Source organism: Salvelinus namaycush, chromosome 11 (genome assembly GCF_016432855.1).
Source record: "Salvelinus namaycush isolate Seneca chromosome 11, SaNama_1.0, whole genome shotgun sequence".
Lineage (NCBI taxonomy): Eukaryota > Metazoa > Chordata > Actinopteri > Salmoniformes > Salmonidae > Salvelinus > Salvelinus namaycush.
This window is the reverse complement of record NC_052317.1, coordinates 20,336,343-20,360,439: the sequence shown is the minus strand read 5'-3', so window position 1 is coordinate 20,360,439 and position 24,097 is coordinate 20,336,343. Positions and strand designations below refer to the sequence as shown.

At 41.4% G+C, this 24,097-nt stretch overlaps 1 protein-coding gene across 1 annotated transcript; it reads right to left on the bottom strand.

Annotated features, from left to right (window-relative positions):
- Positions 1-408: 408 nt before the first annotated feature.
- On the bottom strand, positions 409-23,656 carry LOC120055274 (aryl hydrocarbon receptor repressor-like). Its single transcript, XM_039003159.1, has 8 exons — positions 23,595-23,656; positions 21,246-21,427; positions 5,607-5,740; positions 4,424-4,513; positions 2,739-2,874; positions 2,278-2,411; positions 1,798-2,000; positions 409-1,456 (listed from the first exon to the last, which is right to left on the bottom strand). The coding sequence occupies exons 1-8, from the start codon at positions 23,654-23,656 to the stop codon at positions 409-411; spliced, it is 1,989 nt and encodes a 662-aa protein (XP_038859087.1).
- Positions 23,657-24,097: the final 441 nt, after the last annotated feature.

Here is a 24,097-nt window from a genome sequence, read left to right as displayed (position 1 = left end):
AGCTGTCATCAAGGCAAAGGGTGGCTATTTTGAAGAATATAAAATCTAAAATCTATTTTGATTTGTTTAACACTTTTTTGGTTACTACATGATTCCATATGTGTTCTTTCATAGTTTTGATGTCCTCACTATTATTCTACAATGTAAAAAATAAAGAAAACCCTGGAATGAGTAGGTGTCCAAACTTTTCACTGGTACTGTAAATCTGAAAAAAGTTATATTTATCTTGTGTGTCTTATGTACAAAGTCCTTATAAAAACACCTCTCCTTGCTTCCATATATTTTTGCTTTATAACACTGTTGATTACCTGAGTTGAGTATAAATAACTACCCACCCTGCCATATTATGCATCAATACAATAAAGAAGCAAGGTGGTGCCCAGATGGTTTATGAGATTTCCATTGACCTCATTGCATGTAGATATATGGGTTTGGTTTGTGTACAATATCATTCAATGCACAATTGTGAATCATATTTCTCTGCAGGGGTATTTGGCTAATGTCATGTCCATTGTCAGACCAAGGAGGTGAGTCCATGGGTTCCCTCTTTATAGAGTGGACCAGATGATTCCTGAACTCGTAGTTCAGTTTGTTGTCTTGCTGCATGTACCCTTTATGCTCCACAGTACCATTCCCATATACATTGCTGTCCATACAGTTTGCTCCATGACTGCTACAAAGAGGGTCTGAGTGAGGTATCCTATGATCCTTCTGAGCCCTGCTCCCCACTGGGTATAAGTATTTGTGGTATCCGTTGAGCATTGGGCTCATGTTGGACTTGTTCCTTTGGCAGGTGGTGTATTGGTCGTAGTAGTCGGCCTCTGACTTCACCTGTGGTTCTTCTGAGTAGCCCATGCTGTAGCGCTTCTCGTTCCCCACCCAGGCTCCGCTGTGGGGCATGCTGTAGATGTTGCAACCGTTCTCAGAGTCAGAGTCCTGCTCTGTCTTTATGGCTGTCTCAGGCAACACCATGCCATTGTAACAGTCAAGATGGCCGCCCATGTAGTTGTTGTCTGCCTTCATGCCGTCCTCACAGAAGCTCTCCACCTCTGGGCTGTGGAGGCCTCCGTACAGTTTGTTCTGAGAGGCAACCTGTCTTTTAGCGTGATATCCTGGAGACATCCTGTAAGCTCCAGACTTCCCCAGGTTGTTGTACTTGCCTTGTCTCCATGGTATGTAGCTACTGCTGGGGCCCTTTCTTATGGTGGACCCGATGCGGATGTCCCATGGATGATTCACGCTCTGAGCTTTGGGCCCACCACCCATGGAAGACAGGCAGAAGTTGATGGGCTCCTCCTGGGTGTAGTAACCATTGTTCCTATACCTGATGCAGTCTTTGGAGAGGGGTGTCCATGGGGTGTAGTGGCAGGGGTCTCTGGTAGAGCTGCTGGAACAATTCAGAAGCAGTAAGTCACTGCTGTCATATGAACCTCTGGTGGAGCGATGCCTCTTGTCACTGTGGGAATACAAACAAAGAGATTACAGACAGCATTCCCTTATTTAGGAAAATGGTGAAGGAAAATATATCCATAGTCATGTATGCATTATATAATCTTCTAGTTGTGTACATTTACAGTATGAAGTAGTAATTTGACTGAATTCAGCAGATTCTGAAACTGATGCTGTAATAAACATGTGTCTTAAATTGTAAATTGATTGTAAACTAAATGGTGTACATGCCTGGCTCCTTCAAAAAGTGTTTAGTAAAACCATGATATAGACAGACACACAGTATTTAAAAAAGAATGCTCACTGCTCAGCTCTCCCCATGCTCACCACTCCCACAGTACTGCTTACCTGTGCTTATCTGGTGTGGGGTTGACGGGGCCCTTGTTCTTGTTCCTGATTGTCATGCTCTTCATCTTCAGCTCTGTGATGGAGGGCATCATGAGGGGCACGGCCACACAGAACAGAGCCAGCTGGGGGGGCAGCTGCGCCCCGGAGTCTGTCTTCTTCTTCTGGCCCTGCAGGAACTTCAGGCTGCCCTGGAACTGCATGCTCTGCCAAACATTAATCAATCAACTAATCAATCAATTAATCAACCAATCAAAGTGAACTATAAAGCCCTTTTTATGTCAACAGATATCTTCACAGTATTTGTGCTTTACAGTAACAGTAACCGAACCTAGACCCCCAAGGAGAAAGTGCACATACATTACTGAATAGAACGCTCACAAATCAGAACTGACTTCATACTGTGTGGAGCATAACGGTTAATGTCGTTTGTAAAAGAGTGGATATTGTCAGGTACTTATGCGAGCCAAGGTACTCACTCACCAGGAAGCCTGAGGTGCTATCCAGCAAGCAACGGACACGGGAAATGAAACAGCGAGTGAGGAAGGAGGTGCGCTCTAGAGGAACACCGTCAGGCTCCTGGGCGTGGAAGAGACTGCTCATCACAAAGTCATCACCTACAGGACAGCCACAGCATTTCTGTTAGTACAACCTATGTAATAAATGCCCTACTTTAAATTTGTTTTGGTCTTCTAACCACCAATATTACAGTGAGGGGTTTTAGGATAGTATTGCAAATTACAAATAAAATACAGTATCCTTTCTTTCTTTCTGTGTCTTGTATACAGCAACTAATGTACTAATCCCTTTGTCCCTCTACAAAATGGTCATGAATGGAAACTAATGTAAATGACAAGTTGCATGTGATGATGAGGGGCTTTCCTGCATCCTTTAGCAGTTCCACAGAGTGACAAAGGTTCTGTTGATGGTAATGATCTACACACCAGTTCCTGTGGCTGAGTGCTGGTCCAGGGAGGCCCCCTGGGTCCCAGGGTTCATGGCCCAGTGGAGTTGTCTTCTGAACTCCTGCCGCTCCTCCACATGGATATAATCAAAAACATTCTGGTGCATCACATCCGTCTACGGAGGAGAAGAGGGAGAGGGGAGGAGAGGGGAGGAGCAGTGGTAAAGGAGGAACGAGTCATCAAACATTCAGCCCTCCAACCAATTAACCCCCACAGTTACCCGTCCATTGTGTTTGGTCAACGCATTGACCTCCTCACTTAACCAGTGTCATGGTCGGGTGAAACACATCTATGGTCAGACGCCATGGAGGTTTCTAGACAGACACCGCAAGTTTCAGCCTGCAGCGAGCCCACTGAGAACTTAACGCTTCTGTTTTTCGGTTTCCCACCGCTGACCAGAAGGGTGTGGGAGGGAGGACCTTCTGTGACTGACTCGGTTCAATCAGCATCCCTCCCTCTATGTGGGAGATCTTGATTCTAAACAGGGCATAAACTGTTTTTTCAAATGATTGTTTTTGTAGAAGAAAAGCTTAGATGTGAAACGGAAAGTCAGAATGTATAAAAAGTTTGTAACTGTGCTATCATCATTACTGAGTGCGTTCAGTCATTTCAAACTGCTTTGTTTAACTGTTTGCCAGTCAAAGATCTATAAATTATGACTTAAATCAATAAAACTAAGGAGTAAATAGTGAAAGCATTAAGTAATGACTTGTATACAATGTGTATCACAGCAGGGTAATTGGTGACAACAGTTGAATCGGTGAGTAATGAGTTATGACTCCCTGCAGTTTGCATGTATAATATAGATCCCGGGCTCCCCTCTCCTCAGTCGGTGGGATGATGGGTGGCTCTCCTCGCTGCCTTGTTTGTGCTTTGCGTGACACCAGAGCTGCTTGCATGAGGACAGACGCAAGACTATCCTGATGAAAAATCCTCCAACCCCAGCCCACACTTGTAATTCCTCCTTTTTTTCCATCTCAGCTATACCCTCTGTTCATAAAACGACAGACTCCCACTAAAATATTCAACCTTCCCATAATATCCGCTTCTTTTGCATGCAACGCTTTGAACACTTGCCCTGTGAAGCACCCCGCTTATTGAACACACAGCAACACCATCTCAATTCCCATCAGAGGAACGATCAACTGTCTCTTTAGTCCCCTTCCCATGTTAAAACCCCAGCTTTAATTAGGCCTAATAGAAAGCTATTCACTCAAAAAGGACAGTTACAAACTTGTAAAGTATATTAAATGGAAAAGATCCAGCTGTTTGCTTCTAGAACAAAAAAATTGTCGTTAAAATCCAGTGAACTACACAATTGGCTATTTTCAACTTTTGACATGGTTGGTCATATGAATCTTTTTCATACAACCACAGTCTGATTTCTGTTATGTTTCATTTAATTACTAAAAGGGCATGGCCTTGTATTAAAAAACAATTCTATGTACATTTTGTTTTGTTTTCTATTGTTGGTGGTTTACTATAAAACAGTTTTACAATGCTGTATAATGTTTCCTCAGAATGTAATTTTCTATGAAAGGCTTGTACAATGGTACTGTATTTCAACTACATTTATTACGGCTTGATTGATCATTGACCCTCAGTAGCAAAGTGAATTCTAATTTATCATGACTTTGAGAATACAAGGTGTGATTGAAACATACCTGATGAAAGCCCAAGTAGTCAACAATGGAGGTGGAGGTGTAGAAGATCAACCCGTCTGTGCTCACCACCAAGGCAAACCCAGTCAGGGACTAGAAGAGACAAGAGACAGGCCCACATGTTAATACACAACGGCATTAACAGTAATGTTAAATGTCTGAACATGAATTCAGGATATCATCTCTTTTAATTTAATCAGAAAATGTTCTGTATATTTGTCCTCTGTATTTCTTATACTTTTCCAAAACTTTCAGTATTACCAAAGTCAACATTTTGTTTGCCTTAAAACTTAAATAATAAATGTCATTCATACTGTATGTGTGTACTAAGAACACACAGGGGACAAACTTCAGTTGCACTTGATTGATGAGTAGTTTGTTGATAAACATCACTATTTCCGATAATAAATGGATATCGGAATGAAACATACAAAATATTCTCTTCATGCCTCCTGATTTGAAGAGAAAAACGGGGAGAACGGGAGGAAACAACACACAGTTCCTCATTGACTTCCCTGTGTTGGCTGGTGCTGGAGCTGTTGTGTTTGACATTGTCGTGACTCTGGCCTGCTCCTTGGCAGGCCCTGTCACCTCCGGTCTAATTCAAGTCAGCCCAGGTCATCTGGGCCCTCTTTTCCCACTCTCTGGTGTGATACTGACCTAACCGTGTCACCATCTTCATTCAGCAGCATCATGGTCGGCTGCTTTGGTGTCACGCTATTGTGGGAGGGGAGGGCGGGAGTTCGGGGAGGGCGGGACTTCGGAGAGGGCGAGAGTTCGGGGAGGACGGGTATTCAGAGACAGGGAGGACTGAGGGTTGTTCCGGGACGGAGGGTTGGTCTTACTCATCATCCAAGCAGCTCCACTTTTGTGCCACGATATCATCAAGACATGTTCTAAACCTTAATAATCAATGTGGCTAAATTCAACTTTGTGTCCTTTTTCATTCAACAATTTTATTTATTGTGTCTTTTAAGAAAAACACAGTCAGGGCAGACTGCTTTTAATTCTGTTTCATGAACATGTTGTATTTATGGTTTGTTAGTCTTTAGCTAGTCTTTCACCAACTGGGCACAAGACTATGATGACCCATTCCTTTCTGTTGTCCATTCATATCAGTACTCTCATCAGTGATCTCTTGGGAGGACAAACCACAATCTGACCCTTCTGCTCCACTCTGTCTCACCTCCAGTAAGAGGTCACTCTCCACCACGCTGCTGCTGGTCCCCGGGGTCCCCATGGACAGACTCTCTTTCCTGGTATCCTGGTGGTTCACAGGCGACTCCATGATGTGCTTTCTGCAAGGCTTCTCCTGGATGGCTGGATGAGAGAAAAAAAGACAACTTTCAAGGGACTAACAGGTTTATTACTGTAGATGTGGAGTGTATGATAAGTAATCAGACGATTAGGGTACATTAAAAAGGTAACATTCTCCATTCCAAAAGAACAATTCTCACAATTCAGATTTCAATTCATACGGATATGAACTCATTACTGCAAGATGCACACACAGAGAGTGAGAGAGAGGCAGTACAGTACACACACACTGTGGTGACATGTTCCTAAAGGGTTCATATTTTCAGTTTCTAACTTTTTTTACAGCATCATTTCCCATCTCCCTTTTTCTTCAAGCTATGATTAAATGGTGTGTGGATCCTACATTCTGTGTCCAGAGAGAGGCAGTGTTTACACCTGTCTCCCTGGGAACCACAGAGGAGAGAGAGGCAGTACAGTACCAGGCTGCCCCTGCTCCTGGTCCGCTCTGCTGCTTCCCTGTGCTGTGGCATCTTCCGGTCGGCCAGAGAGGAAGAGCACAGAGCAGAAGTGACTGTGCCCAGAGTGCGTGTGAGAGTCCCTGCTGTCTGACAGCCTTTGCGTGTTCACAGCACAAAGTATATACAGTATATTCACCAGCGGCACGAGGGGGTCAGGGAGGAAAATGGGCGGGAAGTTGGCCCCAAGCCACCTCATTAGCGTATTTCCACCCTCCTGGCTCCCTGGCTGCCCCCTCCATGACCAGGAAATCCAAGTCAGGATCACCAGAGGGAGGAAGGGAGAAATGGATAGAGAGAGAGGGGGAGAGAGAAAAAGCGAGAGAGTAGGAGCTGGCTGGCTGAGGTGACACTGTCACGCAACTAAAATGTCTGTCAATCTCCTCCATATCCCTAACAGTGGTCTGGCGCCTGTTCAAGCCATTGCATGTAAGATGACAAGCTACATTAGCCTACAAAGAATTTCATAATACCTACAGCTGTTAAATAATGATGACCGCTAACTTACACAGAATTCTCTGCCTAAACATTAGGCCCACAATGCAACTGAAACAACATACCTAGTAGATGGGATAAATAATGCATGCAGTTACATTTATATGTATAGTATTACATACAAATATACGCTGTCAAGGTAATAACTAAGACTGTGGGAAATCCATGGCATTATTCCTTATGGAATTGTACAAACATCATGTCCTTAAGTTGATATACCTTTAAGCATTAACAGTCTATACTGCATGCCATGACAACTGCATTGGTGAAAGCATGGATAACATGGAAATGCACTCTATCAATTGTATTATTTCTACTTTTAGGAGTGAGCTAATGGAAACACCCACAAACACACAGGCAAGCAGGCAAACACATGCACGAACATGAGCTAACACACACACACTTGGTGGCAGGCACACACACACACACACACACACACACACACACACACACACACACACACACACACACACACACACACACACACACACACACACACACACACACACACACACACACACACACACACACACACACACACCTCCAGGGATGATATGAAAAAAAACGAATAGTAGTAATAGCAATCGTGCCAACAACTCCTCTTCCAGCCATTCCCTATTGGTCGGAAACAGCCAGCATATGCTTTGCTGGGAATTACTACAGACAACTTGGTATGTTTCATAGAAAGCACATTCAATATCATTTCCACTCACAATGGATGTTAATGCTCACTTACAACAAAGAGGTCACAACTTATATAAGGGCAATGATGAAGAGCACGCACATCTTTGCCCTTCCTAAGATAATGATACCGCATACAGTACAAAGTATCTGAGCCTCATCTGGAAGAACCAGTGAAAACAAGAGAAAATTGTTTGCACAATATGTCCAGTTAGATTACCACTGGTTTGACATCTCCACATTCAGACAAACTGCTTGAACTGACCACAGGAACTCAATGGGAGAAGTGCCATTATTACAGTCAATGATCATTACGCCTCAATCACAGCTGATCCAGTGAAATGTAAACACAAGCTTCCTTTAATACACTTGCCCTCAAATACACAATGAGTCATTCATATTTGCTTCTGTTGTCCTCACAGTCACAGCCAGGGAAAGGCATAAATCATTCAGATGACGTTTCATTCTTTAATCACGTTTACTGTACTCTTCCTTCAGAGGCTTGTGATGAGTATCTACTGTATCTGTTCTAGATTGGAGACACCTACTTAAACAAATCTAAATATATTTTATATTTGAGATTCTTCAAAGTAGCCACCTTGATGACAGCTTTGCACACTCTTGGCATTCTCTCAACCAGCTTCACCTGGAATGCTTTTCCAACAGTATTGAAGGAGTTCCCACATATGCTGAGCACTTGGTGGCTGCTTTTCCTTCATTCCGGGGTCCAACTCATCCCAAACCATCTCAATTGGGTTGAGGTCAGGGGATTTTGGAGGCCAGGTCATCTGATGCAGCACTCCATCACTCTCCTTCTTGGTTAAATAGCCTTTACACAGCCTGGATGTGTGTTCGGTCATTGTTCTGTTGAAAAACAAATGATAGTCCCATTAAACGCAAACCAGATGGGATGGTGTATCATTTCAGAATGCTGTAGTAGCTATGCTGGTGAAGTGGGCCTTGAATTCTAAAGAAATCACAGTGTCAACAGCAAAGCACCCCCACACCATCACACCTCCTCCTCCAAGCTTCGTGGTGGGAACCACACATGCAGAGATCATCCGTTCACCTACTCTGTGTCTCACAAAGACACAGCAGTTGGAACCAAATTTGGACTCATCAGACCAAAGGACAGATTTCCACTGGTCTAATGTCCATTGCTCATGTTTCTTGGCCCAAGCAAGTCTCTTCTTATTATTGGTGTCCTTTAGCAGTGGTTTCTTTGCAGCAATTCGACCATGAAGGCCTGATTCACACAGTCTCCTCTGAACAGCTGATGTTGAGATGTGTCTGTTACTTGAACTCTGTGAAGCATTTATTTGAGCTGCAATTTCTGAGGCTGGTAACACTAATGAACTTACCCTCTGCAGCAGAGGTAACTCTGGGTCTTCCTTTCCTGTGGTGGTCCTCATGAGAGCCAGTTTCATTATAACGCTTGATGGTTTTTGCGACTGCACTTTTAGAAATGGTCAAAGTTCTCGAAATGTTCCGGGTTGAATGACCTTCATGTCTTAAAGTAATGATGGACTGTCACTTCTCTTTGCTTTTTTGATCAGTTCTTGCAATAATATGGACTTGGTATTTTACCAAATAGGGCAATCTTCTGTATACCACCTCTACCTTGTCACAACACAACTGATTGGCTCAAACACATTAAGAAGGAAATAAATTCCACAAATGAACTTTTAACAAAGCACACCTGTTAATTGAAATACATTCCAGGTGACTACCTCATGAAGCTGGTTAAGAGCATGCCAAGAGTGTGCAAAGTTGTCATCAAGGCAAAGGGTGGCTACTTTGATGAATCTCAAATATAAAATATATTTTTATTTGTTTAACACTTTTTTGGTTACTACATGATTACATATGTGTTATTTCATAGTTTTGATGTCTTCACTAGTATTCTACAATCTAGAAAATAATGAAAATAAAGAAAAATTAGTAGGTGTGTCCAAACCTTTGACGTGTACTGTAAGTCAAATGACTGTAGCTAGCAATAGCATCCATGTTAATGTTGATGTGATGCTGCCTTGGAGGAAATAGCAGGAAAACTAATGATGCACTTGTGTTAGGAAGCTCCAATATTAACACAGTCTTAAGAGGTACAGTATCTATTCCTGGATGTTGTACTCTTAGTTGCCAAAATGTCCCTCTGGTGACTATTGACATGGGGTGGTCACTGCTGCTATACTGGCAGACTCTCACCAGAAACAAAAGAGGACAAAGTCAATTGTCCACAGACCATAAAAATGAAGGAATTGTTATTAGTGGACCAGACTTAATTCAGCTGAATGTTAACATGGTGAGACTGTTGAGGTCAAACTAGAAAATGTGAGAATACAAACCACCCATTTAAAGATGTTAACAGCAAACTTGGATCCCACAGTTTCTGTGCCAGGACTTAGTGGCACGTTGACTGTGTCTGATAAACAATACCATCCTTTATATATGAACATTGAAGCGGTTGTAAGATTGTCTGAGCGGTTTGCTGAGTAGTAGAGGAATCCTATTGCCTACCATCAGACAACGGACCCCTCCCCACTAGCTTCAACTATGTCATTGCTGACCTGAGCCAACACCCCAGAATACTTCAAAGCTACCTGGTGATATAAGAATAGTGGATTTGGAAACTCAAAGGTGTTTTGTTCTATGGGAATAAGTCAAAGAGGAAAGAAATAGAGAGTGAAGAAAAAAAAGAGATAGCAAGCCACATCATTGCATGACTATTGCCTCTGCTGTACCAGTGTGAGAGAAACAGAAGAATGTGTGGGTGTGATTTCACCTGTTTTGTGTCAGCTGAGTAAATACTTCCTATCGAGAATGGGGAGGGGAACAGAAAATAACAGAGCAGGGAATTAGGAGGTAAAAGGAGGGGAAGAGAGTGTGAAGCTGTGGGATTCCCAAAGCGTGCCGTGTAAATCCTTCACCTGCACGGAATCCCAGGCGTTGCGTGATGAGGGTTCTGGCGGCTCCCGCTCTTGCTCTCCTCCCGCCTGGCTGTGAGCGTGCTCTCTTTCAGTAACATCCCAACACTTTTCTGTGGTGTGCAGCATCACTCCACAACAGGCCCTGACAGGGTCAATGAGGCCTGAACACTTCAGGTTAAAAGCCTGCGGTGTGACAGACCCAACAGTGTTCAGACGTTTTAATCTGTCACCCTCATTGCACTCAACGCCTGTGCTGTGTATCCGAGCCCAAATGAGGAGAATTTCACAGCAGACAATGGCTCATATACACACACATATACATACTGTAATTTACACGCAATCCACTGACTGGAGCCAGTGCAGCTTTCAGTGCTTGACTGGAAAAACATGGTGGGGAGAATCTTTAAATCTGTGGTCTAAAAGGAAAGCAGATGTCTGCTATTTCACACATTGCCACGGAACAAATGAAAACAAAAGGTCCATAAACCAAGCTTCATTACTATAGGGGCATGCTGCACATCCAAATGCCGCATCTTTTTAAATAAAGAGTAAAATACAACAAGAATGTTTTCAGTTATAGAGCCGTTGTTGTAATAGTGAGGACTACATGTTGTTGTACAAATACTCAAAGAGGACCACTAAGTAATGTCGCTGAACTGAAGAGTTGCATAGTTCATTGTTAATTTCAACAATATCTCAATTTGTGGTTGAAAATAGTATTTTTTCCAACAGAAAAAGGTTGGTTCCAAATACACATTCCTTTCTCATATACAGTATCTGGCCTGATGCAACAGCTGTCCGACTCTGACATGATAGATATACCTACAGCATGAAAGCTACAAAACTATCTTTATCTTTTGTTTTAGTAAAGAAAATATTGAAAAGGACCAACCCTCTCTCTCCCTGGGATACACTGCTGGGCTGTTGTTGATGGGAGAATATATGCTAATCAAACCCAGACACTCCCCTGACAGACAGTCAACGTTACATTTACAACCAGATGTGTGTTTATGCAGGGGAAATAGTGTCGGTGGGAATGGAATGACAACACTGCCCAAATGCTCTGGTTCATGATCTTTTTATAAAACAACATATTTTTGTAATATTAAAAACATGAGAATTACAAACACCAATCTCAGATGTCAGGAACCATGGTGATTGGATTAACATTGACCGTCATAATGACTCTTTACCTCCAAACTTTGAAGGGGGAAAAAACTCTCAATTCTGGATTCAAGGCAATCATTTTAATCCACTGACAATGAATCAAGGAGAGCAACGGACACCTACCCACAAAATAATGCCTTTGTAGGTTTTGGAACTATTAGTGATCTAATTTGCTTATGTAATCAGATTTTGAGCTATAGCCAACCAACTATGAGTAGAATTACCCAAATTATATACCCTCAATTCCATTCCACTTTCCGAATCAGTCTTCAGAATTCCAGGCCAGCAGGCCCTCGTAGTTGTTCCATTAACTATTTATAATGCCATTGTTATAGGTTTTATGTTTGAGAGACAGCAATTTAGCCATAGAGCAGATTGCATAAAAGCCAAGTGACATCATGGGAGTCATAAAGAGCCGAAAATAATCTTAGTACCAATCTTGGTTTATGTGATGTTCTGTATGGTTGCCTGCATGCAAAATAAAACTGAGCACACAAAAAAAGCAAGCCGGGGTTGAGTAGAATGTGTTTTCAATAAGTATTTGTCCCACCTTGCATTAAAGGTCCAATGCAGCAGTTTTTATCTCAACATGAAATTATTCCTGGGTAAGTACCTTACTGTGATTGTTTTCAATTAAAATTGTCAAAAAGAAACTAAAATAGTTTCTCAAGCAATTTTGTTTGGACTGTCTGGGAGTGGTCTGAGTGGGGAGGGGGAAACTGAACTAACTGGTGATGTCACCAGGCAGGCCAAATCTCCATCCCACCCAAACAGGTTATAATTTCAGGCAGTCTTTTCAAACAGCTCTTATGCTAAAAGGGAGTTATCATAATTTTCACAATATTATTCCAACCTCTGTTGAGTGAAAAAAAAACAGCAGCGTTGCAGTTCTTGACACACTCAAACCGGTACACTTGGCACCTACTACCAAATCCTGTTCAAAGGCACTTACATTTTTTGTCTTGCCCGCTCACCCTCTGAATGGCACACATTCACAATCCATGTCTAAATTGTCTCAAGGCTTAAAAATCCTTCTTTAACCGGTCTCCTTCCCTTCATCTACACTGATTGAAGTGGATTTAACAGGTGATATCAATAAGGGATCATAGCTTTCACCTAATCAATTTATGTCATAGAAATAGCAGGTGTTCCTAATGTTTTATACACTCAGTGTATATAAATCACAGGAAAATCACATTGTTGACTGCACTGGGCATTTAATCAAATCCAACATAAAGCCACTGACCTATAAAGAGCGACTGCCCCTGAAACCAACTAATCTCTTGAAAATGGCCTATGTGGCATCGATATGAGTCCGAAACCTTTATTCTAGTATCAAAATTTACTAAAAAGTATAAATAAAATAATTTTGGTATAAAGTCAGACTTTATAGTGCGTCACAACGAGTAAATTGGTCCCGTGTGGCTCAGTTGGTAGAGCATGGCGCTTGCAACGCCAGGGTTGTGGGTTCAATTCCCACGGGGGGACCAGGGTTCAATTCCCACGGGGGGACCAGGATGAATATGTATGAACTTTCCAATTTGTAAGTCGCTCTGGATAAGAGCGTCTGCTAAATGACTTAAATGTAAATTAAGGATGGGTTTGGATGACAATAATATCAACAAATCATGCTCCCTTTTGCCAAACTCCACGTGCAATTCGCACCTCTGCCCACTTTGCGTCCCTTCATTAAGTAGGGCTCTGTTGTTTCATCGCCCCCAACGCATTCAAAGGTCACGGGCGTTTGAGACTGAAAAGCCCTAGCTATACCACAGACTACCCATTATATTGACCAGATACTCAACTGACCACTCTAACAATGAAAATAAATGTTTTCAAAAATGGAAGGCAGTCGGGAGGAGGCCAGATCAGGTGGGGCCATTCTAGACAATGAGTACACTTGTAACAACTTAAGCATTACGAAACATCTATTTGATCAAATAGGCCACACGCAGCAAATAAGCCATTACATTTTTTGTTAACCAAATTTGACACTCTCATTGATACCTGGGTCTTATTCACAAGTGTGCCCTGATTACAGCAATGCAACGATCGAACGCAATATGAAACCAAACAGCAATCAAATGACAGCAAATTACCTTTGAATATGTCAATAGCCTACAGATTAATATGAGCAAAATGCAATTGCTGAATTTATATAGATATTCTAAACTAAGTGTTTTGCTAACTTTCAAATGTAGGAACAGATCCATGTAGAATCAACAACCCGTTACATAATACCATAGAAGCAGTGTTCTACTAATACACTGTAGCAATGTGTACCTTTCATTGTCATTGCCAGCCAATACAGATACTGTGCCTACCGCCATTTTGTCTGGTGGTAATGGGGCTACCTTTGCAAACATGTCAGAGTGGTGTCCCATATACAACAGGAGTTCCCTCATCCTGGTGCAGAATACACAGGGTTTCTCCCTCCCCATATTGACTAATACCATTCAATTGACCTTGTCACGCTGTCTTGTCAGACCCAGTTGTAAGTATAAAACAGCAAGATTTATCTCAAAAGATTGTCATACAAACCAGCAAATGTAGGCTAATAACAATTACCCATGAGCATTTCTCTCTAAAACACATCTGCCAGTAGAGTAATGAGGTAGAGAAGTGAATGAGACAAGAGGAATATGCAGCTGCCAAGCATAAACAATGCCATGACTAATGCATTCAGACCAGAGCCTTTAATTCTTTAATTTCATTGGCTTGGAGCATGTATACAGCAGTACTACACAAAGCACAAAGGTCTGGGTGGCTATACGTATACGAAATAATGACATCAAGGACACCAAATAATATATCAACCTTCTAAACGCTGACTTAACTACGCTATAAATGTCATAGAAAGCTTTTAGGAAAGGTACAGTATAATAACTCACATTGAAGTCAATGGAGCTTTCTGCTCCATACCACCTCTAGACTGGGTATGTGAATCAATCTTAACATCTGTAAAAGCATATGTCCTGGTCTCTGTATAGTGCTGTAAAGGCATTAAGGGTCACTCATTTCTGCAGGGCTGGTCTTCTACTCGTTGCACTGATCTACAGATCGTTTTCATAACCGTTTCTGAGGTCAGAACCCAGTCTGCTGCAGTCACGCAACTGCTCGGCTGGTGAGCTTAACTACACCACTACTACACGAAGAGCCTCTTAAAGAGACAGTGTGCCGATTTCCTAAGAGGCTAAAAGTCATTACCCAGTCACAAGTAGTTACAGTACTTACTTGTATCAGGAGGGCTCTACTGTTACTAACACTGTGTGGTTTCCCTCCTCAATTGCTCTAAGAGCAAACATGTTCACCTCTCGTCCTTGTATTTTTGAGTGATACCTTTGTATCAATCACTGGGTTTTGTGAGGTGAACTGGATGAGAGGCAGGGAGGAGGTTTTCATTTCTAGGACTGATTTGCAGGTTAGTGTCTTTCGTCATGAATCTTGTTCTGGAGGCAGCTCTGCAGTGGTCACTAGCTGGCACAGACACAAAGTCGTAAAATCTGATTTTAAACCTAAACATAACCTTACATTTTTTCCCATTCATTTTTACAATATATCCAATTTTGACTTTGCAGCTGGCCCATATAGCGGAAATCACTCAGTTCTGCCTACAGGACTCATCCCAATAAACGTCAACCTGCGACATTTCACCCTTGCTGATTGACATTACTGTGAGTAGCTACTACTGTAATGCGAGTCTTCAGAGGGTCAGTGTAAGGTGCAGAGGAGAGGATAAATCACTGGGAATCTCAAGAAGAGTGGCGCAGCGGTCTAAGGCACTGCATCTCAGTGCTAGAGGCGTCACTACAGACCCTGGTTCGATTCCAGGCTGTACCACAACATTGATTTGGAGTCCCATAGGGCGGTGCACAATTGGCCCAGCGCCATCCGGGTTAGGGTTTGGCCGTCATTGTAAATAAGAATTTGTTCTTAACTGACTTGGCTAGTTAAATAAAAGGTTAAATCAATAAAAAAAATCCCCAAAATAAAGAGTAGCCTATATAAACATCAGTAAAGTTACTTGAGGAGCGAAATCTGAAATCTAAATAAGACTACTTACTTTCACAGCCATGTTGAAACTACATCATATGAAATTATATCATTAATATTTACACATTACCGTAAGTACCATAATATACCTACCTAATTTAAAAGCTTAATTAACAAATTAATTCAACTCAATTGTTACTGCCTAAACCCTCTTTAGACCACTAATCCCCAGTCCGAGATTTTATCTTTCAGTTTTCAGGGGTTTGTTCACGTCTAGACATATGGTGCTGTCCTGCAGTCTGCAGATGGACAACGTATCCCTAGTAATGGTAGCTCTTCCAACACCAATTAGGTTACAGGCCAAAGTGACACCCAAGCTGATGGAAGCAATTGTGCGTCTGTCTCACGTGGGCGCCAGAGCTGGTGAGAAGTTTAGCTATCATCTTAGTTCTAACCCCTAGATTAAAAGAGAGGGGGGATCATTAATAAACAGTCTGTGTTTTCTTATGGACCTGCGTGACCAGGGCTGTGTGTGCTAGCTATGTTGTGCCATGAGATCGTGTCTAGTGCATTGATGATCAACGACGTTACTGCTATAGACAAAGCTTGGAGTGCGAGTTCACATTAAAATAATTTGGTGACAATAGCCTTTGTGGGGGGGGGGGGGGGGGGGGGGATCAGAGATTACGTTCTTGAGTCGATAGAGTTTTATATGAAGTGACAAGTGGTAGAGTGACTAGTCCGAAGAGCAGTTGGATTTGTTGTAGAAAAGCATGTCCGTTGTAGCACTAGAAGCCCTGAAGATGGTATGCTACTACAGATGATCAACCCCTGTCATCTTCACTTTTGAACATTTGTCTGTTTCCATTAACATACATTTGTTGTCTTGCAGCTGTCATTGTTATCATGCCAAAATGCATCACAATATCAGTGGTGAAAATGCTTGTTAAGAGGGTGTGATTAGAGATTAAGCTGATGGAATGTTTTTTATGATCTGATGTCACGTTAAAAATCACAGTTTAGACAAAAGGGCTTGTGCCAAATCAGTTAGCACTGCAGTCTCTGTGCAATAAGACCAAGAGTAGTGCCCCTGCCTTATGACATATTGGGGTCACTACCTCATGCTATTGCATGCAGACAAATCAGTATATATTTTCGCTTTGTGAATGTCGCCTTTGAGCTGATTGAACACTTTAACCAATAATCTGGTGACTGAATCAGTGAAAAGCAGTAAGCATACAAAAAATACATTCACTGGATCAAACATACTGTACATACTATATGATATAATATGACATCTGTAAAGAACGATATCAATCGTTTTTAATGATAATAATTATGTGGTACAAACAGAACAAGCTAAATTAATTGTACCCTTTTTCTAAAAACAAATGAAGTGAACAATAGCTTCCTGGATTAAGTGTAATAACAAATGGGATTTGAGAAAAGCTATATGATTGTAAATTATCCTGGCCCGTATTAGAATCAGGAGTTAATTGCTTGGATCCATTGGAAGGAATGTTTCTGATCCTTATTGAAAAACAGTCTATTCAAACATGATGACTAGAAACAAGGGGGAACTGGAATTTCCCCATTCTGCACGCAAGCTGAAGGGAATCTGCCAAAGAAGGTTTTGCAGCTGCCAAACAGCAGTGTAACACTCTGCCCTCCGAGGGCCAATTTCAAAATTATACTCAAAGCACCCAGTAAACATGGAGATGGGAGAACTCAAGACCTCTTCTGTTTACTGGTTCCATTTTAGCCCCTTGATGATAAACACTACATGTAACTGGAACGGGAAATAAGGACCTGTAACCAGACTGCAGTGTGAAACATCACAATTCAAAGCATTCACAGTACTTACACCAAAAGGTTTTACATTAAAGTAATGCTTTCTCAGTGGTACTTCAAAATGTGCCTCTCTTTGTACCAACTGTATAACATTTCAAAACCCTTGTCACTCATCACTCTCAATGTCATTAAATCAAACCTAGAACCTTTTCTGCATTTCCCTATGAAGACTATCACTCTGTACATACAGTGTGTTTCCAGAAGAGCATTTAAAGGTTATGGACGATTACCCAGTCTACCTCTCTTGCTTTCACGTGGTCAAATCCACTCACCTGGCAGCGCCTCAAATACATTAGCTCGGATTAGCTTTATTTTAATTACTTAATTTGGCCACATCTGGGATATAATTCCCTGAAAGTCGGATCTGATTCAACATTTTAGGTACAGTATATAATTATTATTTGATTTGATTATAACCAATTCAAATTGTGATCATAAACGTGATCATAAACAAAAATCACATTTGAAATCCATCATTCATATTCACACACAGCATCCTCCTTGTGTCATGTGAAGTCATCAGATTCCGACCAAGCAAATCTGATCTATAAAATCCAACATTGTGGCATAGTGCACTTTATACATACCGTTCTTTCTTGTGCATTACAATGAGCCCTGAGGGCGGCCCTGGGCCTTGCCAGGGAGCAGTCACGCGATGTACTCGGGAGAAAGTGGAGCATTCATTAACTCTCTGATCTGACTATGCTTTCCCTGACACTTTCACTAGTGCACAATTACTCCCTCATGTGCTGGAGCACATCACAGCTTCCTAATATCTTTCATGATCTTTTCCCCCGTTACTCTGTATTCCACAGAAATACACTGTCATGTCGGCTCATAGAATTCAAACAGTCAAGTTAGCTGGCGCTGACAAGACGCTCAGCATACATTAAGCTTCAGGTAACACTTTAGGAACAGGCAGCATGGAAAATGACATGATTTCTATGGACTTTTGGGGATTCTTATGAATACATCACATCCTTTTCTTGTCTGATCACTTCAAAGAGAATCCTTTTCATGATGAATGTGCAACAGGCAGTATCAGAACCATGGTATTATTTACCATTGACACTGTGATCCTACCTGCAAGGACACATACCTGAAACCATAGGGAGCCGTGTAGTTTGTACTAGTTCTATCATTTTATATTGAAGTTATAGTCATTTAGCAGGCGCTCTTATCCGGAGCGACTTACAGGAGCATTTAGGTTTAGGTGCCATGCGCAAGGGCACATCCCATGCTCAGGGATTCAAACCAGTGACCTTTCGGTTACTGGCCCAGTGCTCTTAACCGCTAGGCTACCTGCCACCCCATCACTTTACCTGCCCTTTTATAATTGAGCTCACTGCAATGAAGTGAAGTGCATGCCTCAATCCTATTAACCACTCTGTGAGCTTATTGCGATCAGCAGTGAAGACCACACAAGAGTGCGTGATATCTAAATGGGCCTGACGAACGGAACCTGGCAAGGGGAACCACAGCTGCTGACAAAAAGGAGGAACAGTACATGGCACAACTTGTACTGCACACCCATTCATAAGGCCATAGGGGTTTACAGCGTTATTATGCTCCTGTGTAGCTAAGTCGGTAGAGCATGGTGCTTACAACGATTCCCGCTGGCACCACCCATACATAAAAATGTATGCACACATGAGTAAGTCACTTTGGATAAAAGCGTCTGCTAAATTGCATATATTTAAGCAATAAGGCCCGAGGGGGTGTGGTATATGGCCAATATACCACGGCTAAGGGCTGTTCTTAGGCACGACGCAATGCGGATTGCCTGGATACAGCCCTTAGCCGTGGTATATTGGCCATATAACACAAACCCCCGAGGTGCCTTATTGCTATTATAAACTGGTTACTAACGTAATTTGAGCAATAAAAATAAATGTTTCGTTATTCCCGTGGAATACGGTCTGATATACCACGGCTGTCAGCCAATCAGCAGTCAGGGCTCGAACCACCCAGTTAATAATATATGATATATCCATATACAGTATCCTTTAAAAGAACAGCATCGATCCTCCTTACTCACACACTGTGTCAGCTGAATGAGATACGTCATCAAGATTATTTACAAATGTACTTAGCAAATAATAGCAAAAAAATGAGAGATGACTGAAAAACAAGAAAACCACAGTCCTGGCACACATCCTGTGTTAGTGGTGTAACAGCTACAGCATTGTCTCAGGCTGTAGCTGTAAATAACATCTGCTCTAAACTTGAAGGTTTGTAGGGTGCTGAAAACCTATAAAAAACAACCACCTGTTGAAACTGGAATATATTATTGTGTTTGAGGGTCAAATCTTAACCAATATTTGTAGTGCTTCATTTAGTCTTATCCAGGGGTCAGAAAATCAAACTTGGTGATCAACTCAGGGAGTTGAGTTCTGGGTGATCAAATTTGAGCGTAATTGTGCCCGACAACAGTCCAACAATAGTGTTGGGACAACAAGGGATTTCGCTCTGCTGCATGCTGTGCTCTCAGCTTGCCCTTGTTGGACCAAAATATTTGGTGGTTTGGGGTCTGCCACTCACGCCTTTTGTTGTGCAGTGCCAATCTACACAATTATTGACGTGAGACTATTCATGCAAAGATACCCACCAGCTCCAGCATGGCCACAGAAAGAGACAAGCTCAATACATCCCTAATGAGGGAAAATGCTTTAATATTTGTTTTCTGTTGTGCTGTAACTATAGATGGGAGATTTCAATTGGACAATACAATTACTTTAAGTTTGTAGCTATTGATATTAGTGAAAAGAGCAGAGCTACTAATTTCCTTCATTAGATAGCATATCTATCCTTTTTGTTATTCAAAACAGGTAAGCTACCTCCAGTATGAGCTTTGCCTTTGATACAATTCAAAGCTTTAAAGATGTACAGTATATTGCAAAGAAGACATAAATAGCTGATGGCTGACACCTCATTCGATATGTGGCCATTTGAGTCAAAACCTGTTCTGAATCAGATAATCAAATTAAGTTAACACATGTAGCAACACCACCTTGACCTAACATATTTAATTACAGAAGGGACTGGAAATTACACAGAAAAAAATAAGAAGGTACATTTAACCAAAATATAAATAAGTATATTGCAATAGTTCATATTAGCTACCAGGCATGTTAATCCAATACAAACTGGCTGAATGGTCAAGGGTGGCACAGTGGCATCATGCATGCATGGGTAAAATATATGTTTGGTCATGTTTTCCATTTTCATTTTCTAAATGTAATAAACCTTGTCAAATACGTAGAAAAGTAGGAGAGAGGTAGGAGTGTGCATGGTGAAAATATCAATAGGCTCGTGATGTCTTGTATGCCTGCTGTAGCGGTCCATGAGATAAACAGCAGAGCACATGTAGAACCTAGTTCAGCACTACTTCAGAAACTTCAGCTCTTATCTATTGACCATCTAGCTGTCTGAATGTGTTACACCCAGCCTGATGATTCATATCACCCTTCTACTTTGATCCATGTATGATAAATAACATTCTTTCAGCTGTCTAAATGTTGTCTAAAATGTTGTCTAAATGTTCTCATTAATAATGTTAACAGAATTATAGCTTCATGGCAGGGAAGCAGCACTAGGGTAAAATAAGTGTGGCAGCACAGTGGATGTGATGCAACTCAAGTGTACAAACCAATATTTTCATTATAAAAACAAATAAACATTGTAAAGTTGTGATAATGAATTGCACAGTACTGTATGCATATGATATAGAATGTACACTAGTGCACCATATAGTGTGACATCTAATATACAACAGATCCTGCAGTAAAAATAAATAATTTTCCTACTACAGTATAGGTTGTAATCTTAGCATTCAGGGCCAAATCCCGCATGCTTGCTGTCAGGAAAAGGTGTAACTGCTGTCACGAGAGACTGTATAGGGTGTAACTGCACCACATGGGGACACTGTGCTGTCCGTACCTTGAAAGAAGCTTTTGACCCGGAGGTAGCTGACGCTGAGGCGCAGCACTGAGAGCTTGTCCAGTTTGGAGATGATGTCTGGGGTGAAGGGTAGGAGACTGGCCAGCCGGTCCAGCTCTGCATTCAGACGGTCACGGTGCCTCTTTGACGGGTTGGTCTTCTGGCTGGCCGCTGTCTGTTTTCTGTCGGATATAGAGCCAAATAATTTAGCAAGGTTAATTGATGTTATGAAAAAGTAACAATCTAGGAAGTATTAGATCAATCTCCTGAGGCCAAAAATACAGTGCTATTGCCCCAATGATGTCTGGTTTATTCAATAAGCAAGCATGCATTAATGACATTTCAATCCCATTTTGTCTCCTCTGGTATATTAATCAATAGTTATTGGAACCTGTATCATGTCTAAGGGGATATTTTGAGAAAGGTCAGGGGTGGTCTGTGGGGTCTGAGAAACAGTAAATTCCTTGAGTAAAAAGTAAAAACAATAATGACTAAATAATGAAGAGGGAAAGCCTCTGTAGCTGTAGCTAGCAGGTCCTTCAACAGAATAATGCTGAAGAGACAAATGCTCACAGTTGAACATGAACTATATCAAATAAACTGGTATAACAGGTGTACTGTACCAAATCTTACTCTCCAATGTAATAACAATGTAAATACATGGTATTAGCACCACAATTCAAAGTGTAACCAAATACCCTTGGAAATAAACCCAATATAACAATGAATGATTTGGGGTTTGATGCTCTGTTTAAATTGTAGCCTGTTTGTCACGCGATGTACTCGGGAGAAAGTGGAGCATTCATTAACTCTCTGATCTGACTATGCTTTCCCTGACACTTTCACTAGTGCACAATTACTCCCTCATGTGCTGGAGCACATCACAGCTTCCTAATATCTTTCATGATCTTTTCCCCCGTTACTCTGTATTCCACAGAAATACACTGTCATGTCGGCTCATAGAATTCAAACAGTCAAGTTAGCTGGCGCTGACAAGACGCTCAGCATACATTAAGCTTCAGGTAACACTTTAGGAACAGGCAGCATGGAAAATGACATGATTTCTATGGACTTTTGGGGATTCTTATGAATACATCACATCCTTTTCTTGTCTGATCACTTCAAAGAGAATCCTTTTCATGATGAATGTGCAACAGGCAGTATCAGAACCATGGTATTATTTACCATTGACACTGTGATCCTACCTGCAAGGACACATACCTGAAACCATAGGGAGCCGTGTAGTTTGTACTAGTTCTATCGTTTTATATTGAAGTTATAGTCATTTAGCAGGCGCTCTTATCCGGAGCGACTTACAGGAGCATTTAGGTTTAGGTGCCATGCGCAAGGGCACATCCCATGCTCAGGGATTCAAACCAGTGACCTTTCGGTTACTGGCCCAGTGCTCTTAACCGCTAGGCTACCTGCCACCCCATCACTTTACCTGCCCTTTTATAATTGAGCTCACTGCAATGAAGTGAAGTGCATGCCTCAATCCTATTAACCACTCTGTGAGCTTATTGCGATCAGCAGTGAAGACCACACAAGAGTGCGTGATATCTAAATGGGCCTGACGAACGGAACCTGGCAAGGGGAACCACAGCTGCTGACAAAAAGGAGGAACAGTACATGGCACAACAATTAAAAGTGTAACCAAATACCCTTGGAAATAAACCCAATATAACAATGAATGATTTGGGGTTTGATGCTCTGTTTAAATTGTAGCCTGTTTGAACATAAATCCTTTTTGTCCATTAATTTACAAATGTGTGGAATATCTATCAATGCCAGACTTTAAACAAGGTTATTGTCATTATAGAATATGTTTTAGTTTGCACATGTAACCAACAGGTATGCATTTCATGTGAGATGAACTACTAAAATCAAATAGGCTGATTCTAAGAACTCATGACTACTATTGTGTTGTCATGTGTTGCTGCCATCTTAGGTCTCTGTGTAGTGTTGTGGTATCTCTCGTCGTGATGTGTGTTATGTCCTATATTTTTAATATATATATATTTTTTAAATCCCAGCCCCCGTCCCCACAGGAGGCCTTTTGCCTTCTGGTTGTCCATCATTAGAAATAAGAATTTGTTCTTAACTGACTTGCCTAGATAAATACAATCTTTAAAAAATATTATTGAATGTAACAAGTCACTTTTGTACCCCTTTTGCACATGTCAATTAGAATCATTCACTCATGATCAGTAGTGTACAACAGATGAGAAATAGATGGTTGCATTATTTCAATCATATAGCTTGATAAGATAGGTCAATGATGATTTAATTGATCAAATTTTAAAAAAGCATTCAATACATAAGTGACAATATCTGGTAGTGGTACTCAACTGTTTTTGGATGGGCTTCCTTCTCTTCCTCCCAGCATATAAGCAGTCCCCAGGTGGAATCATCATCTGAGTCAATTAACATGAATGCATTACCGGTCTCAAGAAGACAAAACTTACACAAAGGGCATATTATGATAAAGAGGTCGCAAGTCCCCTTCAGGCAAAAATACTGATTAGTGTTTACTATTTATTCATTCATCTATCACAATAAACAACGGCAAGAGCTGCCACAATGAAAAAACAAATTTAGCATCCCGTTATTTCACAATACCCGCATCCACCTGCGTACCTTTGTTTACATTCCGGGACCAATGGCATAATAGCGTGGAAAAGTGTAATGCGTAGTAGCCTAAGCGCATGCATAGTAAACCATCGATTCAAGGGAAATTACCTTTCCTGATACATTTTGAAATTAACACATCTACTAGCTTACAGATTGTATTAAAATGTAACAACTCACCTCAAGGCTGTTCCAATCAATTTGCAAATCAAAGTTAACAGGCA

Coding starts and splice junctions, on each gene's coding strand:
- LOC120055274 (XM_039003159.1), bottom strand. CDS start 23,656: ATGATTCCACCTGGGGACTGCTTATATGCTGGGAGGAAGAGAAGGAAG. Junction 4,514..5,606: donor AGAGTGACCTCTTACTGGAG/GTGAGACAGAGT, acceptor TGTCTCTTCTAG/TCCCTGACTGGGTTTGCCTT. Junction 1,457..1,797: donor CCCACACCAGATAAGCACAG/GTAAGCAGTACT, acceptor GTATTCCCACAG/TGACAAGAGGCATCGCTCCA.